At 55.7% G+C, this 13,440-nt stretch overlaps 1 protein-coding gene and 1 long non-coding RNA gene across 2 annotated transcripts in view; one reads left to right on the top strand and one right to left on the bottom strand.

The window, feature by feature from the left end:
- The window catches only part of LOC135405712 (uncharacterized), a 958,894-nt gene that overhangs the window by 738,141 nt on the left and 207,313 nt on the right, over positions 1 to 13,440 (bottom strand). The gene's annotated exons all lie outside the window — the stretch shown is intronic.
- On the top strand, positions 3,851 to 7,439 carry LOC135405374 (class I histocompatibility antigen, F10 alpha chain-like). The gene is made up of 7 exons (XM_064640067.1): positions 3,851 to 3,973; positions 5,519 to 5,782; positions 6,030 to 6,305; positions 6,512 to 6,784; positions 6,900 to 7,007; positions 7,106 to 7,142; positions 7,268 to 7,439. The coding sequence occupies exons 1-6, from the start codon at positions 3,898 to 3,900 to the stop codon at positions 7,129 to 7,131; spliced, it is 1,023 nt and encodes a 340-aa protein (XP_064496137.1). The 5' UTR covers positions 3,851 to 3,897; the 3' UTR covers positions 7,132 to 7,142; positions 7,268 to 7,439.

Consider the following 13,440-nt stretch of genomic DNA (forward strand, 5'->3'; position numbering starts at 1 on the left):
CCTTGGCCAAAGGGCTGGCAAGGAAGAGGCCCAGGAGCCTTGGGGCCTGCCCAGCTTTCCTCCTCCCTGGGGGCTCTCAGTCCTCGCCTGACACCGTGTGGGCCCAAGGCCTTGCTGGCTTCGGGCTCACGGCCCGCCGGCACCATCCCAGCGGCCTGACCCCCCTCCTTCCCCTCTCTCCAGCCTCTCCTGCCTTTTCTGGCAAGGGGCCATCCAAGGAAAACCCCAGTTCTCAGCAATGGCACCTGTGGCACGGCTGCAAGGCTCGAGTGTGCCAGGCAAGAGCAGGAGCACCGAGAGCCTGAGGAGCCAGGAGATGCCCTGGCTGGGCATCGTGCTGCTGCGGGACGAGCTGACACCTCTGCACAGTCTCTGCCCGTCCCTGCCAGCCGACTTCTGCCCAGGCTCTGGGCACGGGGACGCAGCACTGACAGTTTTCAGCCACCTCACTGTTCCACAGAGGCTGTGATGTCACAAGGCCCTTGCCTGGCAGCCCGGAGATGGGCAAGGCAAGGCAAGGATGGAGCCTCTGAGCCACCAACACGCTGTCCCCAAAGGCTGGGATGGCACAGAAGCCCAGAGTCCCTGAGGGTGGCAGAGACTTGGGAGATCAACCAGTGTCCAGTCTATGACCCATCCCCAGCATGTCAGACAGACCACGGCACCAAGTGACATGTCCAATCTTTCCTAAACACCTCCAGGGACAGTGACTCCACCACCTCCCTGGGCAGCCCATTCCAATACCTGTATTACATGCCCAGAATAAAGACAAATACAACAGACATTCAAACACTACAAAAACCAAAAATCTTTTATTGCAGTGAGAATAACAAAAAACTACTGGTAAGGAGAATCAAAAGCTGAAACAGAAAACAAAATAACTATTTTATCGGTTGGCATTCATACAGTACTATGAACAGCTTGTAATACAGTATTAACTAGTAAAAAAGGAATTAAAGGCATACCAAAAAAGGATATAAACCAATTTGCTTTCTTGGTTGCTTCCTATCAATAACCTGTGCTTACCCACACAGACAGGCCAGGGCTGTCAGGATCTGCAGCAGCTGGTCGGTGCCCGTGCTTAGCGGGCGTCCCGGTGGAACAACACAGTCTCGGTGGCAGGATGAGGATCGCTCACCCCAGCAGCTCTGACACCCCATTTTATCAGCTCCACATTACACCACGTAGGGCCAGGGCACAGTATAAGGTGATGCCTGAGTGGCAGCCAAACCCCGCCTGTTCATTACCCAACAGCAACAGTCAGCCCATGCCCTGCTGTAGGGCAAGGGGCCAGCGACCCCTGCCCACAGAATCTTCCTCTCACCATCATCTTCCTCACCCCTATGGACCTCTCCCACTGTGTTTCAAGGGTATTTGTGTCCATCTTGCAGTATGGGGCCAAGCCAAGGAGGAACTCAGCTCTGATAATGGGGACATCAAGTTGACTTGCTGAAGACACAATGGACCTTACAGTTAACTTGTGCCATAAAATTACATTTTACAATACTCTGGCTGGTTTTACATCCCAATATAACTTCTTTCTCACACCTCTATGCTCCATTGATCATCTAAGTCAAAAGTACCCCCTTTACACCCACTTACTCCCAGTCACACACAGTCACCCCCAGAATGGCTTCAGTTGCTTCCAGTCCCTCCCAGAATGATTCCAGTATGATCCCAAACACTCCCGATATGGTCCCAGTCACTTCCAGTATGAACCCTGTCACTCCCAGTCTCTCCCAGTATATCCCAGGCACCCCCAGCATGCTCCTAGTCACTCCCAGCATGATCCCAGTCACTCCCAGTTGCTCCCAGTAGCTTTCAGCATGATCCCAATTGCTCACAGCCACTCTCCATCATCCCCAGGGCGGTCCTAGTTGCTCCCAGTCACCCCTGGCATAATCCCACTTGCTCCCAGTATATCCCAGTTGCCCCAGCATGATCCCAACTACCCGCAGCATGTTCCTAGGCACTGCCAGTATGATCCCAGTATGAGCTCAGTCACCCTCAGTCTAGTCCCAGTTGCTCCCAATATGATCCCAGTTGTCCCTAGCATGGGCCAAGCTGCTCCCACTGTGATCCCAGTATGATCCCAGTTGTCCCCAGCATGGGCCAAGATGCTCCCAGTTGCCCCTTGCACTGACACATTCACTCCCAGGATGATCCTGGTCTGATCCCAGTTGCCCCCAGCATGGTCCCAGTTGCTCCCAGTTGCCCCTAGCGTAGATCCAGTCAATCCAAGTATAATCCCAGTCTTCTCTCAGCATGGTCCCAGTCAATCCCAGTTACCCCATCGTAGATCCAGTCACTCACAGTTGCTCCCACTTCCCCCCAGCATGGTCCCACTTCCCCCCAGCATGGTCCCAGTTCCCCCCAGCATGGTCCCAGTTCCCCCCAGCATGGTCCCAGTTGCTCCCACAGTGGTCCCAGTCACCCCCACTATGGTTACAGACACTCCCAGTAGATCCCACTTAGAGTCCTCAGCACACTTGTAGTGTGTGACTCATTCCCAGTCACTCTCAGTTACCCCAGTGAGGTTCCAGGTTCCACCATTATGATCCCAGTCCCTCCCAGTATATTCCAGTTGCCTCCAGCATGCTCCCAGTAGCCCTCAGTGTTCCCAATTGCTGCCAGTATGATCCCTGTTGCCTCAGTTCTGGTCCTGCTGGGTCCTGCTCCTGGTCCCAGTGTATCCCGGTATCCCAGTCCACCCCAGTCCATCCCATCCCGTCCCAATCCATCCCAGTCCCTTCCCGGCAGCCGCCGCTGTTTCCCGGATCCTGCCCCCGCCCCAACCCAGAGCTGCCGCCGGACGCCGCCCCCCCCATCCCGGTGTCACCCTCTTTGCTCTCCCCACAGAGCTCCTGACCCACCTCCTGCTCCTCCCAGGGAGGGCTTTTGGGAGCCCCCCGTTTCCTGGACCCTGGGACCCCCTTGAGTCCCCATTCCTGGGCACTGAGACGCCCCTGCAGCTCCTTCCCCAGCTCCAGGACCCCCCTGCACCCCCTTATCCGGCTCTGGGACCTCCTGCAACCCCTTTCCCGGCCATCCCACCTCTCCCAGCCCCCCCCGTTCCTTGACCCTGGGACCCCTCTGAACCCCCATTCCTGGACACTGGGATACCCCTGCACCCACTTCCCTGGGAAACCCACGACTGGGAAAGGGGTTCTCCAGCCCCTCTGGGATTTATGATCACCCCGAGGAAAGGGAGACGAGAAAGACAGAGAAGGAGATTCGGGATCAGGGGTCGGAGTCCCAGCGCCCAGCCCTGCTCCGCCGGGGGTGGGGACCCGCACACGCAGCCAAAACTGGAGCTTTTCCCCCTCGGTGTCTCCCAAGGAACGGCCCAGGAGCTGCTCTGGGAGGAGTTCGGGCGGGACACGCCTGAGCCGTCCCTGGGAAGCTCTGGAACGCAGTATCCAGGAGGGATGAGGAGGGTCTGCGGGGGGCAGTGGGGGCTGCGCGGGGAGGGCACTGGCACAGGGAGATCCCCCCCGTCCCCGCGGGATCCGCAGATCCCGGCGCTTCCCCCGCTTTGGCCCCAAACCAGCGGGTTTAAGGCCGAGTTTAAGCGCAGGGCCCGGGAGTTCAGCTCAGCCCGGCCCGGAGGCCTCACAGTACATGGCCGAGGAGGGTCGAAGGGGGGCCGAGGAGGGTCCAGGGGGTGCCCGGAGGGGTCCCAAAGGGGATCCAGGAGAATTCCCAGGAACTCCCCCGTCCCCGTCCCCGCCCCTCCCGATCCCTCGATCGCTTCCGTCTCCCAAACTGCGCGACCAGGATCTGCTCGGCGACCGGTGACGTCATGAGCACATCGTGCTGCCATTGGCGGTCAGGAAATAGCGGCGCCAATCGCGGGGCCGGAGGCGGCTCTGTGGGCGGGGCCAGCGGGGCAGCGCCATGGCTCCGGCGCTGGGTCTGGGGGCGCTGCTGGGGGTCCTGGGGCTCCTGAGGACCCCGGCGGGGGCGGCGGAGGGTAAGTGGGGCCCTCGGAACCGGGAACTCCTGGACCGCCACTTCCGGGCACGGGAGCCCCCTTGGACCCCCATTCCTGGGCACTGGGTCCCCCTTGAATCCCCTTATCCAGCATCGGGACCACCTGAAACCCCCGTTCCTGTGCGCAGGGACCGCCCTGCACCCCCTCATTCGGCACCGGGACCCCCCTGCACCCCTTTTCCCGGCCATCCCACCTCTGCCAGATACCTCTTTTCCTTGAGCTTGAGACCCCCTGGATCCCCATTCCCTCCTTTCCCAGCCCCCAGCCCTTCTTTTCCGCAGCACCGCGGACCTCCAGGACCCCCATTCCTGGCCATGCTGGGTTTCCCACCCCATGACCCCCCTTTCCTCGACACTGGGAGCAGCAGGACCTCCCTTTCCTTGGCAGAGGGACCCCCTGGACCACCCATCCCCCCTCTCCGAGCCCCTGCCTCCCCTTTCCTTAACTCTGAGACCCCTTGAAATCCCCCTTCCCCAGCACCAGCGCCCCCTGGGCCCACCTATCCTGCACCAATATCGCCCTGCACCCCTTTTCCCAGCCATCCCACCTTTCCTAGACACCTTTTGCTTGACCCTAAGACCCCCTGATTCCCATTCCTGCCTTCCGCAGCCCCCCATTTCTTCTACACGACAGAGCCCCGGGACCCCCATTCCCGGCCATCCTGGGGTCTCCCCATGACCCCCCTTTCCTTGATACTGGGATCCCCTAGACCCCCATTCCTGCCTTTCCCAGCTCTCAGACCCCACTTTCTCCAACACTGGGGACCACTGTACCCCCCTTTCCTGGGCACAGGACCCCCCTGAACCTCCATCCTGCCTCTCCCAGTGCCCTCACCCCCTTTCCTTGACCCTGGGACCCCCCAGATCCCCATTCCTGGCCATGGGGACCCTCCTGCACCTCATTATTCAGCACCCAGATCCCCCTGAACCCCTTATCTGGGATTGGGACCCTCTCCATGCTCCTGTTGGGCACTGGGACCCCCTTCCCCAGGTGCAGGGACCCTCCTAGACCTCCTTATGTGGCAGCAAAACCCCCCTGAACCTCTATTCCTGTGCTCTGGGACCCTCCTACTCCCTCTTATCCTGCACCAGTACCCCCCTGCATCCCCTTCCTGGCCATCCAGCCTCTCCCAGACTCCAAACACCTCCTTTTCCTTCACCCTGGGACCCCCTGGAGCCCCATTCCTGCCTTTTCCAGCCCCAAGCCCCCCTTTTCCGTAATGCAGGGGACCCCTGTGACCCCCCATTCCCTGCCATCCTGGGTTTCCCCACCCCATGATCCCTTTTTCCCCAGCACTGGGGCCCCTTGAACTCCCCTTTCCTGGGCACGGCGACCCCCTGGAACCCTCTATCCCACCTCTGCTCATCCCTGCATCCCTCTTTCCTTGACCCTGGGACCCCCAAGCCCCTTTCTGGCTCTCCCAGCTCTCCCAGTTCCCCCTTTCCTTTACCCATGAGCCCCCCCAGACCCCCAGTCTCTCACCTTGGGCCTCCCCAGCCCCCCCAAATGTCCGTGTCCCCCCAGTTCTCCACTCCCTGCGTTACCTGCGAGTGTTGGTGTCGGAGCCCAGCCCGGGGCTCCCCCAAGATCTGGCTGTGGCATCTGTGGACAGGATCCCCTTCACGCGCTATAACAGTGAGTGGGGCCGGCTGGAGCCACAGACTCTGTGGATGGCGGCTGGAGCTGAGCCGGGATATTGGGATACGGAGACCCTGATCAACGAGAGGGACCGGCACAATGACCCCACCCACCTGAAGATGCTGCAGATCCGGAACAACCAGAGTGGGGGTGAGTGGGGGGAGCCGGGGAAGGGGGATCTGTGGGGCTGGGATGTGGATCTGTGGGGCTGGGATGTGGATCTGTGGGGCTGGGATGTGGATCTGTGGGCCTGGGGGGGATCTGTAGGATTCCAAGGGACTGGAACGGGATCTGTGGATCTTCATCAGACTATGGGACTCTGTAGGGCTGCAATGGGGCCCTGTGGGGCTGGGACACACTTCCATGGGTTGCCGTGGGTCCGATTCCATCCCCCCAGGTCTCCACACGCTGCAGAAGGATTGCGGCTGTGAGCTCCTGTCCGATGGGAGCGTCCGTGGATCCTATCGGGAAGGCTACGACGGGCAGGATTTCATCTCCTTCGAACTGGGATCCAGGAGCTTCGTGGCAGCTGATGGTGCTGCCCAGATCACCAAGAGGCTCTGGGAATCTGACGGGATCACGGTGGAGAGGTTGACAAATTACCTGGAGCACACCTGCCCAGAAGTGCTCCAGAAACACGTCCAGTATGGGCAGGAGGCACTGGAGCGAAAAGGTGGGGGCAGAATTCCCATGGGAATGGGGAACTTGGGAATGTGGGAATTGGGAATATGGGATTTGGGAATGCAAGAATTCCCATGGGAATTCTGTTTACGGATCTCACCTTCATCCTATTCCCATGGGAATTCCATGGATGCATCTCACTGCTGTCCCATTCCCTTGGGAATTCCATGGATAGATCCCACCATTATCCCATTCCAGAGCCCCCCGATGTCCATGTGTCTGGGAAAGAGGAACACGGGATCCTGACGTTGTCCTGCCACGCGTACGGATTCTACCCCGGGATCATTGGGATCAACTGGCTGAAGGGGGATGAAATCTGGGATCAGGAGACGGAATGGGGCGGGATTGTTCCCAACAGCGACGGCACCTTCCACAGCTGGGCCAGGATCGAGGCGCTGCCGGGGGAGCGGGAGCAGTACCGGTGCCGGGTGGAGCACGCCGGAATGCCGGAGCCCAGGATCTTCGCCTGGGGTGAGGCTGGGAACGGGGAATGTGGGAATTGGGAAATGAGGAATTTGGGGATGTGGAGCAGTAGGATGGGGGTTCTGGTTTCCCCTCCCCCTCTTCATCATCCCGCACTTCCCAGAGCCGGAATCCAGATGGAATTCCACCCCGGTGCTGGTCTCTGCATCCATCATCACTGCCATCGTCATCATCATCCTCATTGGAGTCGGGGTCTGGAAGCTCCGATCTGGTAACTCATGGGATGGGGATTGGGAAGGGGCACGGATCTGCCTGGCAGCATTCCTGGAATCCTGTGCCACGGGTCCTGATCCCACTTTATTTCCATAGGGAGGAGGGAAGAGGAGGGGGTATGATGCGGCCAACAGTGAGTACCAGCAGCGTATCTGGATCCAGATCCAGATCCTCTCCATGTGGATCCCATGATGGATCCTGGAATGGGTCCAGGTGTGTGATCCAGGCCAGCATCTCATCAATCTTCTCTTTCCACAGGAACAGACATGGGAACTGACTGCTGCCCCCCAGCTGTGGAGTGGGATCCATGTGGAATTCCAGAGAGAAATTAGGGCAGGATAGATGGAGCAGGATTGGGACAGGATTCCAGATCAGGGCAGGATTTCAGAGTGGGATCAGGTGGAATTGTGGGGTGGATCAGGGCTGGATTCTGAAGCAGGATCAGCTGGGATGGATGGAGTGGGATTGGGATGGGATTCCAGAGCGAGATTGGGTGGGGTGGATGGAGCAGGATTGGGGCGGGATGGATGGAGTGGGGTCAGATGGGATGGGTGGAGCAGGGTGGGGTGGGATTCTAGTGCAGTTCCTCCTCTCTGTGGGCTCTGCAGCTGGATCCATCCTGTGGGATGGGCACAGGGACATGGTGACTCTGTGCTTCGCTCTCATCCTGGCAGGAATCGCCCCCTGAGCGACCCTCGGTTACGATTCCAGAGGTGCCAAAAATAAAAGCCATCCCTGGTGTCACTCCGGTTCTCCAGGGCTGTTTCTCTTTCATCCCCTCCAAGGGATCCCTCAGGAAAAGAACCTGTTGCAGTGGCTCCACGTGTCGTGACATGGGCTCTGACAGCGTGGAGAACTGGGGGACACGGAGGTTGGGGGGTCTGGCAGGACACTCTGCCCAAATAAAGCCTAAAATCCTGTCAGAGAACCCAAACAACCCAAGCTGTCTGTGCTGAGCTCCCACTGGTGCCAAGGGGCTGCTTTTAGTGTTGGGTTGTGCTAAAACCAGCCTGGTTCGCCCACTGCAAACACACCCCGGGCTTTTGGAAGCAGGATTTGACTGATAAGCTGCTGGCTGGCCTGCAGAAATGGGACTGGCAATCAAACTCTTTATAAAAGCCCAGCCCAACTTTCACCTGGCAGATTCTTCCACAGACTTTCCTGGAGTGTGCAGAGCTTGTCCCATGGAGCAGGGAGGCCTCTTCATGGTTACTCAGGGGTTAAATTGCACACGGAGTTACATCAATCCCCACTAATGTTTGTTTCTTTTTGCCAGTTTTGATACAATTTGGTACAATTGCTTTCCTAGAATTGCTTTGATACAGGGCACTATTTTATGCTGTATTATACTCTACTGGTAGGTTTGTAGCATTTATACTGTGTAGTAAATTATTCTGGTTAAGATCTTTCCTCTGTTCACTTGTCTGTTCATTTGTCTGTTCATTTGTCATAAATAATAAATAACTTTATATAAATATATCTGGTTTGCCATCATTAAAAGCTGATTCAATCACATCTCTGTCTTTCCTTAAATCCTTTGTTAATATAATCCGAGGCTGAGATTGGATCCAGCCGCCCCCAGGCTCCTCTCGGAGCAGGAGTTTAGAAAGCCAGGGAGTCCTTTCTGCACCTTGAGACTCAACAGCAGGACTTCTCTAATGAACTTTGTCTCAAAGCCTTCCACTCCCACCCACAACAATTTGGTGTAGTCAGCAGGATGGCAAATGATTTTGAGAAACAGACAAAAGGCTTAACAGAATATTTATGGAGGCACAGTCACACATTAACACTGATGATCGTTGGCCAGTGGATAACTGGTAGGAGTGGGAAAATATGCAAGAAAAATGTAGAAAATATATTTAGTGGGGTGACAAAATGAAATCAGAAGAGATGTAATGCATAATGAAACTTTACGAGATCCACAGGCCCTGAGGAGACTGGTCCCTGTGTGGGCAGAACTCCTGCATGACACGGTAAACCATGCAAGGCACACGGGCTGGGAAGATCATGCTGTGGAACACACTGAAAGGAGCTGAAAAACTGAACTGTGAGAACCTCCTGAAAGACAGGGGAGGACTGTAAAGCATAACCCACCCAAGAGAAGAGAAAAATCAAACCCCTCTGTTCACTCACGAGAACAATGGAACAAACTGCAGAAAAGAAATTAGGCAAAAGCACAATTTGAACTCCATCTGGCCACTTCTGTAAGGGATAATAAAAGTGCTTTTATAAATACATCAATAGCAAAAGGAGAGGCAAAGAAAACCTCCATTCTTTGTTGAACATGGGGTTTGGAGGAACATAATTACCAAAGATGAGGAAAAGGCTGAGGTACTTAACACCTTCTTGGCCTCAGTTTTCAACAGTAAGACAGGTTGTCCTCAGGACAAGTGGCCTCTGGAGCTGGTAGACAGAGACAGGAGGCTGAACAGCCCCCCTGTAATCCAGGAGGGAACAGTCAGTGACCTGCTGAGCCACTTGGATCCTCACAAGTCTATGGGACCAGAGGGGATCCACCCAAGGGTGATGAGGAACTGGCAGAAGAGCTCGCCAAGCCGCTCTCCATCATTTCCCAACAGCCCTGGCTCACTGGGGAGGGCCCAGATGATTGGAAGTTAGGGAATGTCACACCCATCCACAAAAAGGGCTGCAAGGAGGACCCAGGAAACTCCAGGCCTGTCAGCCTGAGCTCAGTTCCTGGCAACTTATGGAGCAGATCATCCTAAGTGCAGTCCCACAGCACCTACAGGATGGACAAGGGATCAGACCCAGCCAGCACGGGTTTAGGAGGGGCAGGTCCTGTCTGACCAACCTGATCTCCTTTTATGATCAGGTGACCCACCTGGTGGATGAGGGGAAGGTGTGGATGTGTCTGTCTGGACTTCAGCAAAGCCCTGGACACCGTCTCCCATGGCACACTCCTGGAAAAGGCTTGGCCAGGGGCACTCTGTGCTGGGTTAGGAACTGGCTCGAGGGCCGGGCCCAGAGAATGGTGGGAATGGTGCTGCATCCAGTTGGGATCCGGTCACCAGTGGTGTCCCCCAGGGATCAGTGTTGGGCCCAGTCCTGTTTAATATCTTTACTGATGATTTAGATGAGGGGATTGAGTCCATCATCAGCAAATTTGCAGATGACACCAAGTTGGGTGTTGTGTTGATGTGCTGGAAGGCAGGAGGGCTCTGCAGAGGGACCTGGACAAGCTGGATCCATGGGCTGATTCCAATGGGATGAGGGTCAAGCAGGCCAAGGGCCGGGTCCTGCCCTTTGGCCACAAGAAGCCCTGTCAGCCCCCTGGGCTGGGGCCAGAGTGTCTGGAGAGCAGTCAGGCAGAAAGGGAGCTGGGAGTGGGGATGGACAGGAAGCTGAACAGGAGGCAGAGTGTGGCCAGGTGGCCAAGAGGGCCAGTGGATGGTGGCCTGGCTCCATAGGGCTGACACTGGGTTTGGAGACATAACAGATCTAGTAATGGTTGCAGCAGAATGTGCCATAGAAAATTTCTGTGTAACCAAGCTGCCAAGCAAAGAAACAATAAAGGAAGGAACTTGTGGTTAACAGAAGCAGCAAAGCAGGCAAAGGTGGGGTGTTACAAAGAATCACAGAATGTGATTGAGCTGGAAGGAACCCATGAGGATCACCGAGTCCAACCCTTGGACCCTGTGACCATCCCCATCTCACACCATGGGCCTGAGAGGATCATCCAAACACTCCTTGAGCTCTGTCAGCCTTGGTGCTGTGCCCACTGCCCTGGGGAGCCTGTTCAGTGCCCAACCACCCTCTGGGGGAACAACTTCTTTCTAATATCCAACCTAAACCTCCCATGACCCAACTCCAGGCCATTCCCTGGGGTCCTGTCCCTGGTCCCCCCAGAGCAGAGCTCAGGGCTTGTCCCTCCCCTGCCCCTCCCCAGGAAGTTGGAACTGGACTGAGGTCTCCCCTCAGTCTCCTCTTCTCCAGCTGAACACACCAAGTGCCTGGTACAGACCGTTCAGAGGCTGTAACAAGGTTCTTTTAGATGATTACTTCAAAGGCGAGATTAAGGCACAAAACTCCAAATGGTCTCAACAGACAATTAACTTTATTTGTAACAATAAGTTAAAACGGTAAAAGCGAGGGGGGGAGAAGAGGAAGAGATAAGGAAAGATAAGGAAAAGGAAAGGCTACAAAAGGAGAAAAAGGAAAGTGCAAAAAGGTTCCCACCACCAGTGAGAGAACCGGGTGTAGTCAGCCTCAGGCAGTCAGGGAAGGACCGCTGGAGAGAAGCAGGTGTTGAGCAGACTGGATCCAAGGCAAACAGGAGACGCAGGCAGGTGGGACAGGAGCAGGACGGAGGCAGGCGAGACAGAGGCAAAGCAGGACGGAGCGAGGAGCGGGGCCAGCAGCCAGCACGGGACCCTGGGCAACACCGACTGGGCTGGACAGGACCACAGCGCTGGGCACTGCCTTAAATACCCCCCGGTGGGTGCTCCCTGGCCAGCTTGGCTCCAGGCAGATCCTTCCACGGTGTCGATTGGTGAAGCTGCTGCTATCCAGTGAAAACAGGAGGCCAGGCCCAAAAGAGTTAACTGAGAAATTTGGGCCTGCTAACCAGCTATTACCATCTGTATGATCTGTACTCGTTCTGTTCTACCTACTGGACCAAAACTTAAAAGAATGGTAAAAGAATCATAAAATAGGCCTAGAGGTAATTAAGATGTAGTAGGATAAGGTAGACATTTGAATAGAAGAAACAGGTTGGGAGCCAAGGCCTTCTCCAAGCTTCAGTGAGCGGGTCAAGAACAACAGAAGAGAAGGGAGGTCAAACGGAGGAAGATGAGAATTAGCCCCCAGACCCATGGGAGGAAGTTCAGATCTACCACCAAAATTGAGGGCCAAGAGAAGCACTGCCCTAAGCCCCGCCAGAGCTCCACCTATACTCCACCTGTTATTAATATGTATAGATAGATGTTGTAATCACTTGAATATGCATTTAATCATATACAAAAATTGTATAAAAACTGCTGATTTTGTGTGAAGCCTTTGAGCAGGTTTGTCCAGCAATAGCTGGCTTGCTGCCAGCGCTGTCAGCAAGATCAAAGATCAAAGATACCTTTGCTGCTCAAAGATCAAAAGGACTCTGGGCAGTTTATTATACGGGATTTTTCGGATTCACCAGGCAGGCTGGCTCTGCCAAGGCGGGAAAATGTAACACCTTTCTGTTGGAGACTCTCCAGGGGTTGCAGCAAGCACTCCACAATGTCCCCCTAGGTCGATGAAGGCAGCCCTGCTAAAAGCTAAAGTTGATGTCCCCCACTTTGTTCAGTCACTGGGCTCCAGGGGGGCTCCTGGTAGCCTGAAAAACTTAGTTTGGCACTTACCTCAGCTGATGGCAATAGGCCAATTACTTATTGTTCATTACACCAGTCAATGTAAAAACAAAGAAGCCAGTCAGAGATGGAACAATCTCTTACAGAGCCTCCCAAGCAGCAGTTGCAGGGCAGCAGGGACCCGACCTGAGCTGCCTTTGGTGCCCAGGAACTGCCCCCACACAGCCCCTCTCCTGCCCGAGGGACCACCAGAACAGGGGGAGCCCAAAGGCATGGACTGGAGGAATTCAATAGGCATTTTGGGGCCATTTTATGGACATTTTGCAGGGGTGGTGCATAGACTAAGGGAACAAGACCTGTGTGTTACACAAAGAATGGGAAAGGGGTGGTGGGGGCTGAAATTGTATTGAGTCCTGTGGGGCCTGGGCATGATGGGACTGGTGTGGAATAAGGGCTGGAATGTGCTGGTTTGGGGGGGTGGAGTTAATTTTCTTTGCAGAGGCTGGAGTGGGACTGTGTTTGGGTTTGTGCTGAACACAGGACTGAGAACAGAGAGAAGGTTTTGTTAGTGCTGAGCTCACTCAGAGCCAAGGCCTTTCCTGCCCCTTGTATGGACACGCTGGGGAGGGGCTGGGGGTGTGGGGGAGGTTGGGAGGGGACACAGCCAGGACAGGTGACCCCAAATGCCCCAAGGGATATTCCAAACCATGTGACATCATGCTCAGTGTATAAAGTGGGGGAGAGAAGGAGGAAGGGGGGACATTTGGAGTGATGGAGTTTGTCTTCCCAAGTCACCATTCCATGGGATGGGATCTTGTTCTCCTGGAGGTGCTGAACACCTGCTGCCCATGGGAAGCAGGGGATGAACTCCCTGTTTTGCTTTGCTCATCTGTGCAGCTTTTGCTTGTCCTTATTAAACTCTATCTCATCCCCTCCCAGTTCTCTCCCCAGTCCTGCTGGTGGGTGAGTGAGGAGTGGCTGGGGGGGCTTGGGGCTGGATGGGGTGAAACCAAAACAGCCTTTGTTGGTGTCCAAGGTGGGGCTGGGAGCATTGGAGATCCTGACAGGCGGGATTGGGATGTGCTGCAATTTACAGCTGCTGGTGCTGTCTGGGGCTCCTGGCTGTGT

This window comes from Pseudopipra pipra, chromosome W (assembly GCF_036250125.1).
Source record: "Pseudopipra pipra isolate bDixPip1 chromosome W, bDixPip1.hap1, whole genome shotgun sequence".
NCBI classification, from domain to species: Eukaryota; Metazoa; Chordata; class Aves; order Passeriformes; family Pipridae; genus Pseudopipra; species Pseudopipra pipra.

Coding starts and splice junctions, on each gene's coding strand:
- LOC135405374 (XM_064640067.1), top strand. CDS start 3,898: ATGGCTCCGGCGCTGGGTCTGGGGGCGCTGCTGGGGGTCCTGGGGCTC. Junction 3,974..5,518: donor CCCGGCGGGGGCGGCGGAGG/GTAAGTGGGGCC, acceptor GTGTCCCCCCAG/TTCTCCACTCCCTGCGTTAC. Junction 6,306..6,511: donor GGAGGCACTGGAGCGAAAAG/GTGGGGGCAGAA, acceptor ATCCCATTCCAG/AGCCCCCCGATGTCCATGTG.